This window comes from Globicephala melas, chromosome 10 (genome assembly GCF_963455315.2).
Source record: "Globicephala melas chromosome 10, mGloMel1.2, whole genome shotgun sequence".
NCBI lineage: Eukaryota > Metazoa > Chordata > Mammalia > Artiodactyla > Delphinidae > Globicephala > Globicephala melas.
Genome location: NC_083323.1, coordinates 61,502,941 through 61,522,681, shown reverse-complemented (window position 1 = coordinate 61,522,681; position 19,741 = coordinate 61,502,941). Strand labels below are relative to the sequence as shown.

At 46.6% G+C, this 19,741-nt stretch overlaps 1 protein-coding gene across 1 annotated transcript; it reads right to left on the bottom strand.

Annotated features, from left to right (window-relative positions):
- Positions 1-1,894: 1,894 nt before the first annotated feature.
- Positions 1,895-17,201, bottom strand: CELA1 (chymotrypsin like elastase 1). The gene is made up of 9 exons (XM_030835034.2): positions 17,162-17,201; positions 16,392-16,474; positions 15,323-15,475; positions 15,129-15,229; positions 13,988-14,113; positions 13,092-13,228; positions 11,016-11,161; positions 2,750-2,899; positions 1,895-2,009 (listed from the first exon to the last, which is right to left on the bottom strand). The coding sequence occupies exons 1-9, from the start codon at positions 17,199-17,201 to the stop codon at positions 1,992-1,994; spliced, it is 954 nt and encodes a 317-aa protein (XP_030690894.1). The 3' UTR covers positions 1,895-1,991.
- Positions 17,202-19,741: the final 2,540 nt, after the last annotated feature.

Genomic DNA, 19,741 nt, shown 5'->3' with positions numbered 1-19,741 from the left:
GGTTGGGAGTCTGCCTGCCAATGCAGGGGTCACGGGTTCGTGCCCTCGTCTGGGAAGAGCCCACATGCCGCGGAGCGGCTGGGCCCGTGAGCCATGGCCGCTGAGCCTGCGCGTCCGGAGCCTGTGCTCTGCAACGAGGGAGGCCACAATAGTGAGAAGCCCGCGTACCGCAAATAAATAAATAAATAAATAAAATGTGATCCCTGACTTCAAGATGCTTAATGTCTGGAAGTTGAGGTAGGTTGTTAATCAGATGTTTATAATGTTATGTGCTTAATTCATTTCTAGAAATGGATACAAAAATTTCAGGTAATAGGTCATTAGGGTTTATTCTGTTATAACGCTAGCTGTGGGGATGGTCTAGAAGAGGCAAAGTGAAGAAAATGGAAGGACTTCACGGTGGGTGGGGAGAAGTGGGGGCAAGTGGGAGGACTGTGGTGCTGTGGGAACACTGAGGAGAGATGGCGATGACAACAGGTGTGTCACTAGCAGAAGGAGGCTGATACCTGGGTCACTGTCAGGAATCCTCAGCAGTGCAGCCCAGCCACTGCTTCCTAAGAAACCGTCTTCAGTGCCAATCCCTTGGGAACTGAAATTGGTCGTCACCAAATCATATAGTATTATTAGAGCAGGAAACATCTTTAGAAGTTAACTAGGTAGGGAAACTGAGTAACAGAAAGGGCTGGTGACTTGCCCAAGGTTACCCAGTTCCTCAGTGGCAGTGAATTGTGAGTTGGGAATAAAGGTGTCCTGTCTAGCCCAGCTTCTTTTGGTGTATACACCGTTCTAGAGGCCTCTGCTGACACAGCAGCCTATAAATTGCAAGACTGGTCTTAGCCAGTTTCTCCTGCTGTAATGTTAACTCTCCCGGTACCTCTTGTCTGGTCCTCAGCGATCACTATGAAAAGCTACTTGTCACCCTCTTAGCCTTCTCCTTTCAGTTCCTTCTTCACTCTATCACAGGCCACTCTAACAGACTGAGCCCTGGCCAGGATAGGACAGAATTATCAGCTTCCCAGTTCTCTGTGGTTTATAGAACCCCGGATCTGTTGCTTATTTTTGTCCAGCCTTGAAGTGCTGACTCATACTTAGTTTGAGACCACATATTATTTTCCCCTCAACCCTTTCCTTTCTTTGTTCCTTATCTTCTTTTCTCCTTTTTTCTATTCTTTCCTCTCTGTCTCCTTTCTAATTTGTCACTTACGTTGTCTGCTGGCATCTGACCTACCACCTAATCCTGTATTCCTATCTTTAGTGTATCCTTGTAGTTGCCATGACTCAGAACCTTGGGGTGAACACTGTTCTAGGCACTGAAGGGAGAAACAAAAGAAGGACAAGCCTACAGTCTACTTGGGAGAGTCAGGGCACATTTCGTCACTCAGGAACATTTTAAAGCCCTCTGTGCCTTTGACTATAGCAAATATGTTTGGGAGGAGGGACAGATGGGCAGATTAATGGATGAGTAGGTCCTAACATAATCCAAAAAGGACAATGTAAGACCACTCTCACTTGACTTAGTTTGTGAACTGATAGAGATGGCAGCAAATGGAAGAACGAGCCCAGAAATGTGGTGAAATCCAACTCAGGCCCTGTAACTGCATTTCCACTAGAGGGCTTAATTACAAATAAAAAGACACAGGGGGCTTCCCTGATGGCGCAGTGGTTGGGAGTCCGCCTGCTGATGCAGGGGACATGGGTTCGTGCCCCGGTCCGGGAGGATCCCACATGCCGTGGGGCGGCTGGGCCCGTGAGCCATGGCTGCTGAGCCTGTGCATCCGGAGCCTGTGCTCCGCAACGGGAGAGGCCACAACAGTGAGAGGCCCGCGTACTGCAAAAAAAAAAAAAGACACAGGGTAATATATATATTCAATTTTATTTGCATTTCTGCATCTGGCTCAGTAGTCTGTTAGAATGGTTTTTCCTGGATGGCCTCAAGTCCTGCTGTGGATCTAAGAATCATCTTGGGAAGGCCGTTGGACCCAAGAAAATGTTCAGTTGTTGGCAGTGACCTGAACGAAAAACCAGTTATATCCAGTCAGTAACTTCTGCCCACCTCCTTTCTTTTCCCTTCAGGGCTCCCAGTTGAGCATGGCCCTGTACTGGGTTTATGGGGGGGGGGGGGTCAGGAAGTAGTTCTCAGCTGTGTCAGGGCAATTCAGTGTTATAGGCACGTACTCAAGACTTAGTGTCAAGGGTAGACCTTGAATCGGTTGTGAGTCAAGGTTCATACCACAAGACTCCAGAATGTGTTTGAAGACTGGAGGGTATAGGTGTGAGGCTCTACCACCAGGTCAGTGTAGGTATAGTCTCACCTAACCCTCAAGCATTGTTTAAGGTGGTAAAACCTCTTGGCAAAGGGTAGAGCAAATTCCCATGATGCCCTTAGAAAGAACTGGTGGAGGAGAAGGTTAGTGCCTCTTCCCTCGCCCAGGAGAGGGAAGCCATTTTCCCCTTGGCTTTGACTTTGGACAGCACTGATATGTACCTGGTTCAGATCTGCTGTTGCCACCACCCACCTTACCCTAAGCAGTAAACAGTACAGTGAAGCATTCTTAGTGGGTATGTGAAGTGGAACTCAGGACGGCAACGTTATCGAGCGAAAGTACACTACGGAGGAAGGGAAAGGAGTAAACATTTGAATGCGGTGAGGAAGAGGATGGCTTCCCCTGCTTAACTTTTGCTCCCCAACCCAGCCAGTGCTTGGGTCTCCAGGTAACCCTATTTCAAACCATCATTTGAGAGGACTCACGTTATTTATCCAAGAGATGTAAGCAGAGACCCGAGTGAAGACTGTGGGCTTCCTGGAGACATTACAGCCCAGGCTGGACACGAAGCTGGTCACACCGTGGACAGTGTACTGGCCATTCACCAAGCAATGAAGGGGACCCCCAGAATCACCCTGTGGAGAGGAGAAGCAGTGTCCTAAAACGCCACATCTTTTGATCTTTGGGCCTTTGTTTCTGCTTACACCCACCCACCCCCATCTCTTTGTACAATCCTGTACTGTTTAAAATCTCCAATTAAGATCCCCACTTCCTTCATATCCCCTCAATCAAGATGAACCTCCTCTTCTTTCTAAACGACCATAGCACTTCTTCCTTTCTTTTGTAGCACTCATGTCATGTTCTGCCTTGTGTTTTGGTTTCATAATTTGTTTCTATCTCCCACGCTTATCTGTGAGCTTCTTGAGACAGGAACTGCATCTTACTGATATTTTCCTCTCCACGATGCTAGCATAGAACTTTGAACATCTTAGGCTCAATAGCTGTTACTGACTTAAATTGAACCTGGGGTGAGGGGAATAAGTTGTTCTAATGATTTATTTATCCCCAGCATTCAGACCAACGGGTCTAATTAGACTTAGCCTTTAGACACAGGGTAGGTAGTCAAACCATGTTAAACTAAACCGGCGTAAAGAGAAGAGAAAGTGATGTATTGGGTAGTGGTTACGTGCTCGGGCTTAGAATCAGACAAACCGGAGTTTACAGACTGTGACCTTGACACTCGTTTCCTTACTCAGTTCCCAGAATGTCAGTTCTGTGATTCCAGACATAAAATTGGAAGGTATTTCTTTGGAGAATCTGATCAGCACAAGAGGGAAGATCTAAAGATACTAACATTGTAAGTCCCCCAATGAAATGGCCTAGCCAGATCCCCTGACAAAGCAGTTCACTATAGATGAACACCACCTAAGGCTCAGAGCTACCTATCAGCTCTTCACTGTCCGACTCTGAAATAAGAGCATATGGTCAAGGATGACCAAACATCTGAAGAAAGCCTCAATTATAAAGATCAAGGGGCTTCCCTGGTGGCGCAGTGGTTAAGGATCGCCTGCCAATGCAGGGGACACATGTTCGAGCCCTGGTCCAGAAAGATCCCACATGCTGCAGAGCAACTAAGCCCGTGTGCCACAACTACTCAGCATGCGCTCTAGAGCCCCGTGAGCCACAACTACTGAAGCCCGCACGCCTAGAGCCCGTGCTCCGCAGTAAGAAAAGCCACTGCAATGAGAAGCCCGCGCACCGCAACAGAGTAGCCCCCGCTCACCGCAACTAGAGAAAGCCCGTGTGCAGCAACAAAGACCCAATGCAGGCAAAAATAAAATAAATTTAAAAATAAATAAATTTAAAAAGTTAAAACCTCCTTATTAAAATAAATAAATAAAGATCAAAACAAAGAAATAAAAAATGAAGGCAACCAAGATTATGCAGGGAGAAGAATATAAACAACAAAACTATGATTAATATTGCATCCATGATACAAGAACAGCAAGCTATTAGAGCATTCAGAAAACAAAAAGAGCCTTTGGAAATTATGATAGTAGAAATGAAAGACTGGGTTAGGAGATAAAGCGGACAAAATATATAGAGAGAAAATATGAAAATAAGAGGACCAATTTAGGAGGTAGATGTGTGAATAATGGAAATTCTAGAAAGAGAAAATAAAAATGGAGGGGAGGAAATGATCAATAAATAAACATTTTCAGAAGCAAAGATCTGGAGTTTCCAGAATGAAGAAACCCACTAAGTGTCCCTCAAAATGAATGCAGATAGACCCATACCAAGATACAGAACAAGAGAAGATAAAATAGGTCACTTATAAATTAGTGGAGAGTTTGGGGCTGAACTGGTGATAAATTGAGTATACATTATGCAAATTTAAAAAGACAATTATTAACCCCAGGGAAAACAAAATTATGCAGGGAATAGCATTTTACATAATCATAATAAATACTAAATGTTAATTTAACCAAAATTATTTGGGGAGGTTGTGGGTGCAGATAGAAAAGTTCATGCTGGGGGCAAGTATATATGTGTAAAAGGAAGAGAGGTTGCACACCTTGCATAATGCCTGAGCTGAAAAATTAAGTGGCAATATAAGTATATGCTTTTAGAGAGGTGGAAGGAGACACTGAAAGAAATCAGCTGAAGAGTTGACAGTGGTCCCCTCTAGGGAGGGAGAGCTTGAGGTGGTAGAAAGAACACTATGACTGTTCTTTCCCACTATTAGGCCTCATAGTTTTACTGGCCACCTTAAGCAGTTTAATACACATAGCTTCAATAAAAATTAAAACTTAAAAAAAGAAGAACTAGGGAAAGAGACCAAAAGTTCAAATTGCGGATAACTCTTTTAAAAAGGAAATAGCTGTACCCCATCCCAACTATGTTTAGGAAAAGAAGATGCTTCCTTTAGACTATTGTACTCAACACAAAACAAAACAGTTTAAATATCTTCCACTCAAATTCTAATAGGGGTTTGATAGTATTTCTAAGCTAGAGGAATGGAAGGTAATTGAATTGTATATCATACGATTTTCTTATGCTAATTGACCTGAAAAGAAACAAAGACTGTAGCGATGGGGGTGCGGCTGAGGGTATCGGGGCAGAAGGAAGAGCTGGGAAAGAGCTCGGTGGGAGACGGTGGATTGAGGTGAGAGGGGCTTAGTGAATCCACTCTGAGGAAAAGGGCTGGGACCCAGAAATCTGAAAGCCCAGAAAACAAAGACACAATATTTGGGAAATTCCAGTGGGAAGAGACCTGGTGACACAATCGCTTCAGAGAATTGCCTATCTGGAGTGGCAGCAAGAAGAAAAGTACTCTTGTTTTTCAGAGTTCAAGGCCTTGAGAGAGAGCAAAGTGAATTAAACTCAGAAAGGTTAAACCTTAAGAGGTTGTAGGTGAAGGTGGCTGGTGAGGACCTGTAAGAGCTTGACTTATGTGTTCATCTTTTTTTTTTTTTTTTTTTTTGCCCCAAGTTGCAGGTAGGGTTCCCAGGATATAGGACTTCTAAGTTTTGACACTGGTGTGGACAAAAAATGTTGCCTGCCATGTCAGTAAACAAAGAATTTTGCCTTCCATTCTGGGAAACAAGGAATGTTGCCTGTCATCAAGCCACCAGCCACTGCAGCCACCTTCCATATCCTGAGGGGATTTCAGGATGGAGAAAAATGATACTGGCCCTAGATAGTTGCGATGCATATCAAAGGAATGATTTCTGTAAGCCCAGAGTCTTGCATCTTCCCATACACAGAAAAACACTAAAATCATTCACTTGAAATGTCTGTTTCTTGTTATTAGCAGTAATCTTTGATGGTTGTCTCCATGTTTTTTTTTCAGCAAAAACTCTAATATACCCTGGCTCCTTCCCTTACCTCTTTGGAACAGTTGCTCAGAGCTGTCTGAGAGGCTGTCTCCCCGGCTATAGTCCTTAGTAAGATCACTGAATAAAACATAACTCTCAACTTTTAGGCTGTGTGGTTTTGTTTTGTTTTCATTTGACACTGGGGAAGTCCTGGGAAAATTGGGATGAGTTGCTCACCTTACTTCCGTAGTTCTAAATGCTTACCAAAAAAAAAACCCTTTAGGGACTTCCCTGGCGGTCCAGTGGTTGGGACTTAGCCTTCCAGTGGTTGGGACTTAGCCTTCCAGTGCGGGGGCAGGGGTGTGGGTTCGATCCCTGGTTGGGGAGCCAGGACCTCACATGCCCTGCGGCCAAAGGGCCAAAACATAAAACAAAAGCAATATTGTAGCAAACTCAGTGACGACTTTAAAAATGGTCCACATCAAAAAAAAAAAAAAAAAAAATCTTTAAAACAAACACATAAAAAATCCTTTAATCTTTGATTCTACTATTTCAGCCAGCCTACCAGCCTCCTTCTCCACCTAGCTTGGAGCTTGCATTTGATCTGCGATCTTGTCTTTATGTCCCAATAATGCATGAAAACCCAGCCCTGGATTAATCCATTCCCTACAACTAGATCTTTGAATGGAGTGAATCATATATCCATTATGATTATTGCATGGTCTCCAACCTCAGCCTATACAGTAACATCATGGGCCAGTCTTTCTAAACCCATTCATCTTAATCAGTCCAGACACAAACAACCCTTGTCCCTTCATTTTCAGCATTTAATCTGACTCCTAGTTCATGAGTAAATAGAAGCAAGATTGCAGAACACCTGTCAACTTCCAGCTACCCAGCCTGCACTCTCTTTCATGTCCATGCACATTTTTGTATCCCTCTTCTGTTCAAGGCCAGCTCCACCTGTGCTCTTGGTTCATCTCTTCCTTCTCCTCCGGGATCTTGTGTCATCCATTTTTTCCCTCTCTCCAGCTCTACAGGATCCTTTCCTCTCTGCCCAGAAACACACTTAATTTTCTTCCCTCTTAAAAGATCCACCCCCTCCATGACTGTCATCCTCCTTAAAGCTACCAGACTTGTAAAATTCCTCACTTTCATCCAAGATTCTTGAAAGAGTATTCTACGTTCTTTGCTATGTTTCTTTCTTTCTTTCTTTTAAATTGGAGTATAATTGCTTTACAATGATGAGTTAGTTTCTGCTGTACAACGAAGTGAATCAGCTATATGTATACATATATCCCTCCCTCTTGGACCTCCCCCCCCATCCCACCCATCTAGGTCATCACAGAGCACTGGGTTGAGCTCCCTGTGCCATATAGCACGTTCCCACTAGCTATCTATTTTACACATGGTAGTGCATTTATGTCAAACCTAATCTACCAATTCATCTCCCCCGCTCCTTCCCTGCCCCATGTCCACACGTCTGTGTCTCTATTCCTCCTCTGCAAATAGGTTCACCTGTACCATTTTTCTAGATTCCACATATATGTGTTAATATACGATATTTGTTTTTCTCTTTCTGACTTACTTCACCCTGTATGACAGACTCTAGGTCCATCCACATCTCTACAAATGACCCAGTGTTGCTTCTTCATTCCTTACCCTTCAATCAAGCTTCTGCCCTCACCACTCCACCGAAACTGTTCTAGCTGTAGTTACCAGTGACCCATCAACTGTGGAAGTAGCCACTTTCAGTTATCCGCCACCGCTCCTGGCTGCAACGCATACTATGGGATGATCTATCAGTATTTCCTGAGATTTTGTGAAACCTTTATTTACTATGCTTTTCTCTTATCTCTTTTTTAGATCCTTACGGGTCCTTTGCCCTCCAACTATCTCTGAAGCACTCAAATATTTATGTTATCACAGTTCTTCCCCCCAGCTCACTGTTTTTTTTTTTTTCCTCATTCCACCACTTTTCCCTGGGGGAGGTGGGGATGGGGGGTGGGGGACTTTGAGGGATCTTATTTCCCGTTAAGCTTGTCTCTAGCCTAGCTTTCTCCTTCAGGCTCCACTCTCTTTATATATAGTTTCTTACCAGTTAACTATAACTGAATGTCCCACTGGGATCTCAGACTCACCTTGTCAGACTCAACCTGCCCTCCAAAATCCTATAAATATTGTCTCATAGAGGCAACAAACACCTCCCCCAGATCACTTAAATCAGATGCCTGGAAGTCATTCTTGATCCTCCTTCCTCCTCTCCACTGCCCTAATTCGGGCCCTCAGATTTTTTGCCTAGATAATTGCAAGAGTCTCCTAAGCAGTCTCCCTGCTAATCTTGCTCTCTTCAAAAACATGCTTAGGGCTTCCCTGGTGGCGCAGTGGTTGGGGGTCCGCCTGCCGATGCAGGGGACACGGGTTCGTGCCCTGGTCCGGGAAGATCCCACATGCCGCGGAGCGGCTGGGCCCGTGAGCCATGGCCGCCAAACCTGCGCATCTGGAGCCTGTGCTCCGCAATGGGAGAGGCCACAACAGTGAGAGGCCCGCGTACCGCAAAAAAAAAAAAAAAACATGCTTACCTTGTCATCAGAGAGTGCTTCTAAAAGGCAAATCTGATCATGCTGTTCTCCGGTTTAGAACTCTTCAGTGGTTTCCCAGTGCCTAAGATAAAGGTTCATGTCCCCAGGCATGACATTTGAAGGCCTAAGTCGTGTGGCTCCTACCTGTCTCCAGTGTCATCTCTTGACATTCCCTAGTATGGTAATAGTTTATGTTCTAGCCCAGAGGTCAGCAAACTTTTTCTGTAAAGAGCCAAAGAGTAAATATCTCAGGCTTTGCAGGCCAGTCTCTCTTGCAACTGTTCAACTCCGTGAAAGCAGCCGTAAACAATACGTAATGAAGAAGTAAGGCCGTATTCCAATAAAAGTTTTTTTTAACGAACACTGAAATTTTATAGTTTTCATGTGCCATGACATATTATTCCTTTCTTAATTTGTTCCCAACCATTAAAAAATGTGAAAAACATTCTTAGCTCATGGACCACGTAAACACAGGCAGCAAGCTGGGCTTGGAGGCTGTGGGCCCTGACCTCTGCTCTAACGGTAAGGAATGCCCTATAATTCTCTATGTGTTCCAGGTTCTTGGGCCATGCCTTTCTTCATGTTCCCTCTCTCTGAATATCTTTTCCTCTTTTTTTGCCTGGCTTTCTCCTATTTAAGCTTTATGACTCAGTACAGCCTCTAGTTTCTCAGGAAGGCAAGTCTTTTCCGACACCAACAGGCAGAGATAAGTACCTATCTTTTGAACTCCCATATCACCCTATGCATATTTTTGTTATAACACTTAACCACATTGTATTACAATGTTCTGTTCTATGTCTGCTCTTCCCATTCTTCCACTAGACACTGTGTTTATACTTATCTTTGTATCTTTCGTATCTTTCATACAAAGATGAATCAAACACAGTGCCTAGTATTTAGCAGATGATCAAGAATATTTGTTGAACTGCATTAAGAAATCTGCAAACTTATGGTCACCAGAGGATAAGGGTGGGGGAGGGATAAATTGGGAGATTGGGATTGACATATACACACTACTATATATAAAATAGATAACTAGGGCTTCCCTGGTGGCGCAGTGGTTGAGAGTCCGCCTGCCGATGCAGGGGATGCGGGTTCGTGCCCCGGTCTGGGAAGATCCCACATGCCGCGGAGCGGCTGGGCCCGTGAGCCATGGCCGCTGAGCCTGCGCGTCCGGAGCCTGTGCTCCGCAGTGAGAGGTCCGCGTACAGCAAAAAAAAAAAAAAAAAAAAAAAAAAAAAAAAAATATATATATATATAGATAGATAGATAACTAATAAGAACTTGCTGTATAGCACAGGGAACTCTACTCAGTACCCTGTAATGGCTTATATGGGAAAAGAAGCTAAAAAAAAAAAAAAGAGTGGATAAATGTATATGTATAACTGATTCACTTTGCTGTACACCTGAAACTAACACATTGTAAATCAACTATACACCAATAAAAATTAAAAAAAAAAAGAAATCTGTAAGATGGTGCATTGGTGATTGATCTTGTCTAAATAGAAGATGATTTATATATATACTATTATAAAACTATTTTGTGCACTTTCCCCTACCATATTCACCTGTATACATTCTGCTAACAATAATATTGGGTCAAAAGGGTGGTGGTGGAGGAGCTATAAGAAAAATTGGGGTTGATGGGAGGGGAGCTAACTTATACACAGTTACAACCACCACTCCAGGCCTAGCCCCATGGCAGCCATTAAAAATCTAGGGCACAGGGGCTTCCCTGGTGGCGCAGTGGTTAACAATCTGCCTGCCAATGCAGGGGACACAGGTTCGAGCCCTGGTCCGGGAAGATCCCACATGCCGCAGAGCAACTAAGCCCGTGAGCCACAACTACTGAGCCTGCGCTCTAGAGCCCGTGAGCCACAACTACTGAAGCTCGCGCGCCTAGAGCCTGTGTTCCGCAACAAGAGAAGCCACTGCACTACAAGAAGAGTAGCCTCCACTCGCTGCAACTAGAGAAAGGCCACACATAGCAACAAGACCCAACGCAGCCAAAAAAAAAAAAAAAAATTTATTAAAAAAAAAAATCTAGGGCACAAATAACTTCTAAAGAACACTCACATATACCAACACACAAATGTTGGGCCACATACAAACTTTTGAGGTGGGGGAGGGCAACAGGCAAGATGAATTTTAAGGTTCCTTTAAACTTGGAGATTCTGTGAATATAGACCTAGTAGCACAGAATCATTCTCCTTCAGATGCTAGAATACAAAGGTTAGTCTGTACATAGGGGTGGGAGTAGGTGTGAAATAGGTGAGTAAAAGGTGGGGGATGGGAAACAGAGAGGGGAGGGACCTGGGGTGAGACTTCTGACACTTCCCGCCTGTGTTCACCTGGCATCCAGAGTGAACTCCGTCTCCTCCAGCGCACACCATGGTATTCTTCACGGTGGAGCCCCAGTAAGAGGAGCTGGAGCAGGTGGCGTAGTCCACGGTGGGCAGGTAAGCCTGCTGCAGGGTCTGGGCCAGCTGCCCATTGGCTGAACAGGACACACAGCATTGGAGGTCAGCCCCAGCTGCTATCCAGGGAAAAAAAACCTTCCACACCCGGCTAAACCTTGCCAAGTTCTGATGAAAGCTGAGGTCAGGGCAAGTTCCTTGTCTCTGCCCATTGCATGTCATAGATCCTCCTTTTGTCTCTCTTTATATAAAAGCTACAGGCATCTTCCTTTAAGGAGTCATCCTTGACTACTGTTCCCAGGTTCCAGACCACTAATCCTATGCCTGCTTTTTTTTTTTTTAATCTCATGAATACCTTAATTATGTAACTAGAATGGTCTTATTTGTTAATAACTTATCTGTCCTGCTTCCTCCTTACACTGTAAACCCTGTGAAGCAGAACTGGGACTATGCACCCTTGTTTCCATTTCTTAAGAGCTTTCCTTTATCTGCAATTTTTTTTTTTTTTTTGCGTACGCGGGCCTCTCACTGTTGTGGCCTCTCCCATTACGGAGCACAGGCTCTGGACGCGCAGGCTCATTGGCCATGGCTCACGGGCCCAGCCGCTCTGTGGCATGTGGGATCTTCCCAGACCAGGGCACGAACCCGTGTACCCTGCATCGGCAGGCGGACTCTCACCCACTGCGCCACCAGGAAAGCCCTATCTGCATTTTTTGACTTTTCAAAGGCTTTGCACATGAATTATTCTTTGGATACTTACAACAATCCTTTCATGTTATACATAGATCAGGAAACTGAACTACAATGACATTGAGTGAACTGGGAGCAGAGCTGGATTACAAGCATGTGTCTCTCTCAGCCCCAGGTTTCTCCAGTAAGACTGGCTGCTCCCAGCAAGGCCTTGCCTCCCCTCCAGAGCTCAGATCCTGTCTGATGGCTGACAGCCTTCTGTGCCAGGCCTGCTGTCTCTATCCTTGTTAACTATCTCTGCTCATAGCCTCTCCCACCTTTCCATGTCATCTAATGACTTTTCCTTCCAGAAATCTTCCCATGATTGACCAGAAGAAGCTGAGGCCTCCTCTGCCTCGACTCCTCTGGACCTGCAGCCACCCCTGGCTCATTCACTCCAGCCCACAGCCTATAGACTGTCTATGAAGGCAGCGCGATGGTGTCGTGACCACCAAGGCGGAAGCCAGGATACCTGCCTTCTGGCCCCAGCTAACTAGTTACTAACTAGTCATGTGATTTTTTTTTTTTAATATTTATTTATTGTGCTTCCCTGGTGGCGCAGTGGCTGAGCGTCTGCCTGCCGATGCAGGGGACACGGGTTCGTGCCCCGGTCCGGGAAGATCCCACATGCCGCAGAGCGGCTGGGCCCGTGAGCCATGGCCGCTGAGCCTGCGCGTCCGGAGCCTGTGCTCCGCAACGGGAGAGGCCACAACAGTGAGAGGCCCGCGTACCAGAAAAAAAAAAAAATTATTTATTTGGCTGTGCTGGGTCTCACTTGCAGCACATGGGATCTTTGTTGTCGTGTGAGAGATCTTTGCGGCATGAGGCATCTTTTAGTTGCAGCATACAGGTTCTTAGTTGTGCCGTGCCCGATCTATGTTCCCTGACCAGGGATCGAACCTGGCCCCCTGCAATGGGAGCGCAGAGTCTTAACTGCTGAACCACCAGGGAATTCCCTGGTCATGTGATCTTGAACAAGGTCTTTAATTTCTTTGGGCCTCAGTTTCCTTATGTGTAAAATGAGAGGCTGGTAACAAAATACTCTCTGAGGTAAGGTGTCTATCTTTTTTTTTTTTTTTTTTTTTTTGGTTATAAGAATCTGAGAATTTCTGACTTGACTATTCCATGGCCTGTTCTTAGCTTGATTTCATGAACCAGTTATTTTATCTCTGGTTCCTGGTCTTTGGCTCTGAACACCTAGGACCACAGAAAAAGTGCCCCAGAAGCTCAGCTACCTAATCAAGATCCATGTGGTGGATGGTGCCAATGTAGGCGACTTACTCATGGTCCTGCCCCAACCTGTGATGTAGCAGGGGCTGTTGTTAGCCAGGATGGTTCCCTCCTTTGGCAGAACACCCAGCTGGACATAGCTGTTGAGGGTGACGTTCTGGGCCAGGCGCAGCAGGGCGATGTCATAGCTGCGGGAGGAAAGGAGACGGCTCGCTTGCAGGACCAGGCCTTCCTTTAAGTCAGCACAGGGACAAGCCCTCCCTAAGCCTTGTGTGCCCACGGAATTGGAAACCTATGACTTCGAAGAAGGAGGGGACTGACTCGCCAAGACTCAAATTCGAGGAACTACGCATTTGGATTGTAGGATATTCTACGTTTAACAGCGGCCCCTGCTGGTGACGTCTCAGCATTGTCGCCTAGCTCTGGTCTGCAACCCAGGGGGGAGTGGAGCTCGCTTCTTTCGTTGTGAATGGGGACTCGGAAAGGAGCAGAGTGCTTTGATCTTCGTAGCAGAGAAGAGTTCTCAGAGGAGAAAGATGTCAAATGCTCTGCAGAAATATCCGAATTACTTGAACCCACGCTATAGAATTGGCTACCATCTTAACTAGTTCCTTTCCAAAAGTTTACAGCTCAGTCTTGCAGGACTTTTCTCATTGTGAGATTCATTTTAAGAAATCTACTTTTGCTGATGGAGTCTATTCCATAAAATGAATAATAACTAACAATAAAAACAGGAACATTAAACTCTGCAGAGGAGATTCAGGGGATCCAATCATGCAAACCAGCGTAGATCAAACAAATCCCCAAAGATCTTCAAACATTCTCAAGTCCTCCAACATCTTAATTCTCAGAGTCCTCCTGGATGAATGTGAAGGAAGCCAAGACCCCATGGCTGGCCAGTCAGCCCTCCACCTCCCAGCCCCAGGCTAGCCCCGCCTTGCCCCTACCCTGCAGCCACATTATTGCTGTTCCAGTGGGGATGCACCTCGATCCTCTGCACTCTCACGAACTGCTCGGTGCCATCGTTCTGGCTCAGGTTGTGGTCTCCAACCACCACACGGAAGCTCATTTGTCTGGAGGGAGAGAGGGGAGCCCTGAGTGATCCTTCTTTTTCCCCTCTTAGAGAAAAGTTGGGAAGCCATCTTACATCTCATCTTTAGGACAGGAATCCAGCTTATCTGGCCCAGGCAGTGGAAGGATGGAAGACCCTGGAAGGTGAGGAAGTAACCAACCCTCCCATCCCCAATTTGCTAACCTGTGGAAGTGACAAAAACTACCATCAACTTCATGTTCCCAATTTACTAAGCTAAACATCAGAGGCTGAATATCTCATAACTTGAGAGAGGTGTGCTTAGCATAAATGAAATAATGGCTCTCAGCCCATAGAGGGATTTCGAGGGACATATAAACTTCTAGACCAGTAGTTCTTTTGTTTTTAAAATTTTTTTGTCCACACCACATGGCATGCGGGATCTTAGTACCCCCCGACCAGGGATTGAACCCGTGCCCCCTGCATTGGAAGCATGGAGCCTTAACCACTGGAAGTCCTAGACCAGTAGTTCTTAAAGCACGGTCCCTGTACCAGCAGCATCAATATAACCTGGAAACTTGTTAGAAATGCAGATTATCAGGCCTCAACCTGGACCTTCCTATCAGAAACTCTACTGGGCTGGGCCCAGCAATCTGTGCCCTGCAGGTGATTCTGATCCACGCTCAAATTTAAGAACCACTGCTCACGATAAACATGAAAAAATGGTTACCAGTCAGGCGTTGACTAGGCACTTAAATATTTACCTACCTAATTCTCACAATAATTCTACAAAGTAGGTAGAGATAAGGAAGGGAGAGCTTGGAGAGCTAAGTAAGCCATCCAAGTTCACATAGCTAGAAGAAGCTGGGACAGGAGGTGAACCTGAGTTTGCCTGACATTATAGTTTGTACTTTCCATTATATCCTACTACCTCCCCGCAGGCCCCCCAACACCTCCTTAAAGTCTTGCCCTGAGCGGTCAAACATACATATTCCTCCAAAAGGACCAGACTCTTCCCCTCCCAGGGGCTCAGAAAAGCTGGTCTTTGTTTTTCTCACTTGTCCACACAGTGAGCAGCTGTCATCACCCAGTTCCGTCTGATGAGGGTCCCTCCACAGATGTGAAACCAGGAACCTCCAGACTGGTACTGGAGGGAAATCTAGATGGGGAGAGAAGAAAAGAGGGATAGGTTGGTGATTCTTGAAAGGCATTGACCCCAGCCATGTGTTACCTCCTTAAACTCCTGCCATACCTCAGAACATTCTCCAACTTTCTGGGCTAGAGATGGCGAATTGTTTTCATTTGACCTTTTGCTATTGAGGCTACCTGGAGTAGTGGTGAGAAGGGGCGTGTAGATGCCCCTGGGACCAGCAGAAAAGAGTGTTCCGTCATTTGGTGATGTTTGCTGTGTACATGGAAGGGGGAGTAAAGACATACACACACAGTGCATTCAGCATCGTTACCCTATATTATTGCAAAGGGCCAGGAACCCAGGTCCTTCTACCTCCATTCCCTCTTGGGAAGGAAATGTAGCCATGGAATTGCTCCATCACCTAAGCCACAAACTTAGGTCCCCAGAACTCCCCTCCGAAGTTTTGAAGATACACCCTGTCCCCTCACCCCAGCAGATACTTAGAAACACCACCGGAGTATTCATTTTTATCAGTTCATTCCTCCTCCTTCATTGCCTCATATCACACAATAGCTCTACCCCTGAAAATTGGGGCACAAACTTCTGTAAATTGAATTTAATTCTAATCGCAGTGATTTCTCTCAAAGTATGGCCATTCACCAGTGAATTTGCCAGTTTTACACTTTTAGAATTGCTTAAATCACAGCCTAGCTGCCCTATTTTGAAAGTGGAAACTCTTTAAATAGCCAAACGAGCAACGTGTTCCATTTGGGGGCAGAGGTGTGTTTGCATGTGTGACACGAATTGCGTGGAGTGGGATGTGTGTGTGTGTGTGTGTGTGTGTGTGTGTGTGTGTGTGTGTGAAGGTGTGTAGAGTCTGACGTGTGGGTCTGGCACACAGTCTTGCTAGTGTGGCACAAGAGGTATTGCTGGGAGTGTAAATGTGGTTTGTGTTTGGGTGTGTGCCTGGGAGAGTGAGTGTGGTTGGTGTTTAAATCCTTTCCTCCAAGCCTTTTGCACTTAGAAAAAAATTCCTAAGCCTCGTCCCATTCATCTTTTAAAGGTAGAATCCAGGCGGCTGGAGAGCTTCCTGTTGATAAGGATATACACAAACATACATAATATTGCATATCAGGACACGGGCAACTCTTATTTCATTGGCAGTCTGGGGCTGTGAAGGAACACCCACCTGAGAGGGCCAAGAATGCCTCCGGGCCTCAGTCCCTCCAACTACCCGGGCGTTGGTTTCTGGAAAGTCCTGGGCACTATGTCCTTTGTGGGGCAGAAGAAAAGTGAGTGATGACTAAGCATGGGGTCAGCTCAGGGTGGGAGGGCGGGTGGCAGTTGTGCTTTGTCTGCAAACTCACAGTTCCTCCCTAGCAAATGAGGGGCCCGGCTGTGAGTTCTCTGAGCCCCTTTTGAAAGCAGATAAGTCTAAGTGCCTTCTGCTTTTCTGCTTCCCCTACGTGTCCCCAGAACCTTGGCATGTTACAAGGACCCATCTCACACTGCCGTGCCAGGCCCCAGAGGTTCCTCATGGTCTCAGCCTTGCTTAGGGTCACCCATTGGCCTGAGGTGACTCCCCGCTCCCTACCCCCCACCCCTGACCCCCCTCCCCCTCCCACACACAGTGCTTTGGCGGGATTCTCCAGGGGGCAGGGACAGCAGTGCACATGCCACCAGATGCCCGCTGAGGATGTCTTCCTGTCAGTGGGGTTGGTGGGGGAGCCCAGGGCTCTGGAAGAGGCTTCTCTCTGCTTCATGGCTCAGGGACCTTTCAAGCAGAGGCCCCCGACCTTTTCTATCATGGGCTCCAGGAGAATAAAGTTTTCGCTAGACTCACAGGCAGGGTCTCCTTCCCATCCTGGGATAGAGAGCAGACCTGGGCTTAAGGAAAGCTTTCCAACCCTCCTGCTCAATCTCCCTCCCTACAGAACTCCAGGCAGATGACCCACTTACCACGAAGGACCAGAGTGGTGAACACCAGCAAGCGCAGCATGCTGCCAGCAAGTAGACCACTGCCCCCTTGCCACGAGCCAAGCCCTCTTTAATCTCCGCTTATCAGCAGCTTTGCTGACCTTCCTGTCAACTGGCAGGGCCAGTTGGAAGGCAGGGAAAATCACAGGTGATAATGGAAACAGAAATGAAAAGGTTTCTTTTTAAGTCAAAGAATTTGTCTATGAACAAAGACAGAACAAGGTCAGGGCTGAATTAATCATCTCTTTCAGCTGAAAAGCATCCAACTAAGTCTTTTTCAGCAATAAGATGGAACAGCACAGCGAGATCAGCTCGGTGCTTTGTGACCGCCTGGAGGGGTGGGATAGGGAGGGTGGGAGGGAGGGAGGGAGGGAGACGCAAGAGGGAGGAGATACAGGAACATATGTATATGTATAACTGATTCACTTTGTTATACAGCAGAAACTAACACACCATTGTAAAGCAATTATACTCCAATAAAGATGTAAAAATATATATATAAAAAAAAGAAATTAGATGGAGAGCCAGGACTGGCATTTCCCTTGGGATGCTCCGCTTGCTGGTAGCCTGCCACCGTCTCACTGCCCTCGGGGGCACTGTCAGTGCAGAGACCTACCCTGTGCACCAGGGGCTGGAGGCATGGGGGGCTGGAGGAGAGAAGTGTGCAAGGAGAGCAAGAAGAAAGAAGAGACAGCAAAGAGGGAAACGGCACGTGCCCCCAGGACGCAGACAGTGGTGTAGATGCAAGGAGACAAAAGCAGAGTAGCTGCAGTGGAGAGAATTCTGATGGAAGAAACCGTGCACCACGGGTTGGGACTTGAACCCACGCGGCTGGGCCTCAAACCCGGCCAAAACCCACAGTCTGCCAACTGAGATCACACACCTGGTTTCATGACTTAATGAAGCTCAGGTTCTCGATGTCTTATTGCAGAAAGGATTCAGTGAGAGATAAAGTGATAGGTAAGAAGTGGATTTATTTAGAGAGAAACACACTCCACAGACAGAGCGTGGGCCTTCTCAGAAGGCGAGAAAGGCCCCAGAGTATGGGGTTGTCAGTTTTTATAGGAGTGGGTAATTTCATAGGCTAATGAGTAGGAGGAGTATTCCAACGATTTTAGGAAGGGGCGGGGATTTCCAGGAATTGGGCCACTGCCCACTTTTTGATCCTTATGGTTGGTCTTGGAACTGTCACGGCACCTGTGGGTGTGTCATTTAGCTTGATGTGTTACAATGAACGTATCCTGAGGCTTGTCTGCCGTCTTGGACCCATTTGGTTCTAATAAGTTTATGTCGTGTCCTCTGGGCTATGTCATTCTTTCAAAGGTTGTGCTCTGCCCCCTTCCCTCTTGCTTCACTAGGAAACAGGTTTGGGGAGACTCATCTGGAGAGCAGATAAAAGAGAGCTCCCAGAGAAGGAGAGTGTCGGTGAGAAGAGGAAGCCCTCAGGATAGGGAGCTAGTCTGCGTGCTATGAGGGTGGAGAGCAGGGCAGGAGTGTCCTGCAGGAGATGAGAGGCTCTGGCCATCGGAGTCGGGAGAGGGGGACGGAGGGAGGTGCCGCGGACCTTGCGGTGGGCAGAGAACTTTGGGTTGGGAGGTCCCAGAGCAAGGACTGTGGGTGGACTTAGGCTGAGAGAAGCCAGAAGCCCAGGGGGAGGCAGGCAGGAAAGTATGCCAGTTCACCTGGGGCTTTTGTTGCCTAGACACTCCAGAATTCAAGTTTCAAACCTGCAGGTGTGGGAGAGGCCTGGAAAAGGCTGAGGAAGGAGTTCTGTACAGACGGTCACCTTTTCAGGTCCTTGAGCTGGGGAGGGGGTGTGGGGGGTGATGGGTGGGAATTGCACTAAGGACTCCCTCTCCAGCCCCACCCCCAACATTCTAACCCAAAGGAGACCCCGGGGGAGGGGGGGTGGGGGAAGAGTTGAGCTGGCTGGGGAATCCGGGCCTCCTTTGTCATTCTCCACCCGCTCCCCCACCGCCACCCCCCGTGGCCTCCTCTGGAGAATAGGGAGACGGCTCTAGCCCCCAGGATCAGGAGTCCAAGCGGGGGCTCAAGGGCCTCTTAAAGGTTACCCCTCCACATCACAGACTCCAAAGTGAGCCCTTGAGCGCAGGGTCAATATCACATCCATCGCTGCACCCTTGGCGAAGCCTTATCTGTATTTGCTTAAAAACCAAACTGTTTAGGATGGCACTCAATGCTCCCAAGCCATTGAGTGATCTGCACACCCAGCCTCATCTCCCACGCTGGTCAGACTCTTTTCCTCCTCTTAGGGTGAGGTGTAGAGGAGGGCTTTGGCTTTCATTCTGAGGCACTGCGTATTTTCCAAGAGGAATGTATCCTTTTGAAATAAACACGGGCACAAAAATAAATGTACAACGATGTGGGTTCTAGTGTAGTCTGTCACCAAACTTTGTGTAGTTTGTCATAAAGTTTGTCGCAAAATTGGGAAAAACTCAAGTATTCATCAATAGGGGAAGGTTAGAGAAATTGGGTTTAATCATATTAAGGAATACTACCCAGCTTTAAAAAAAAATAAATTTATTTATTTATTTGGTTTTA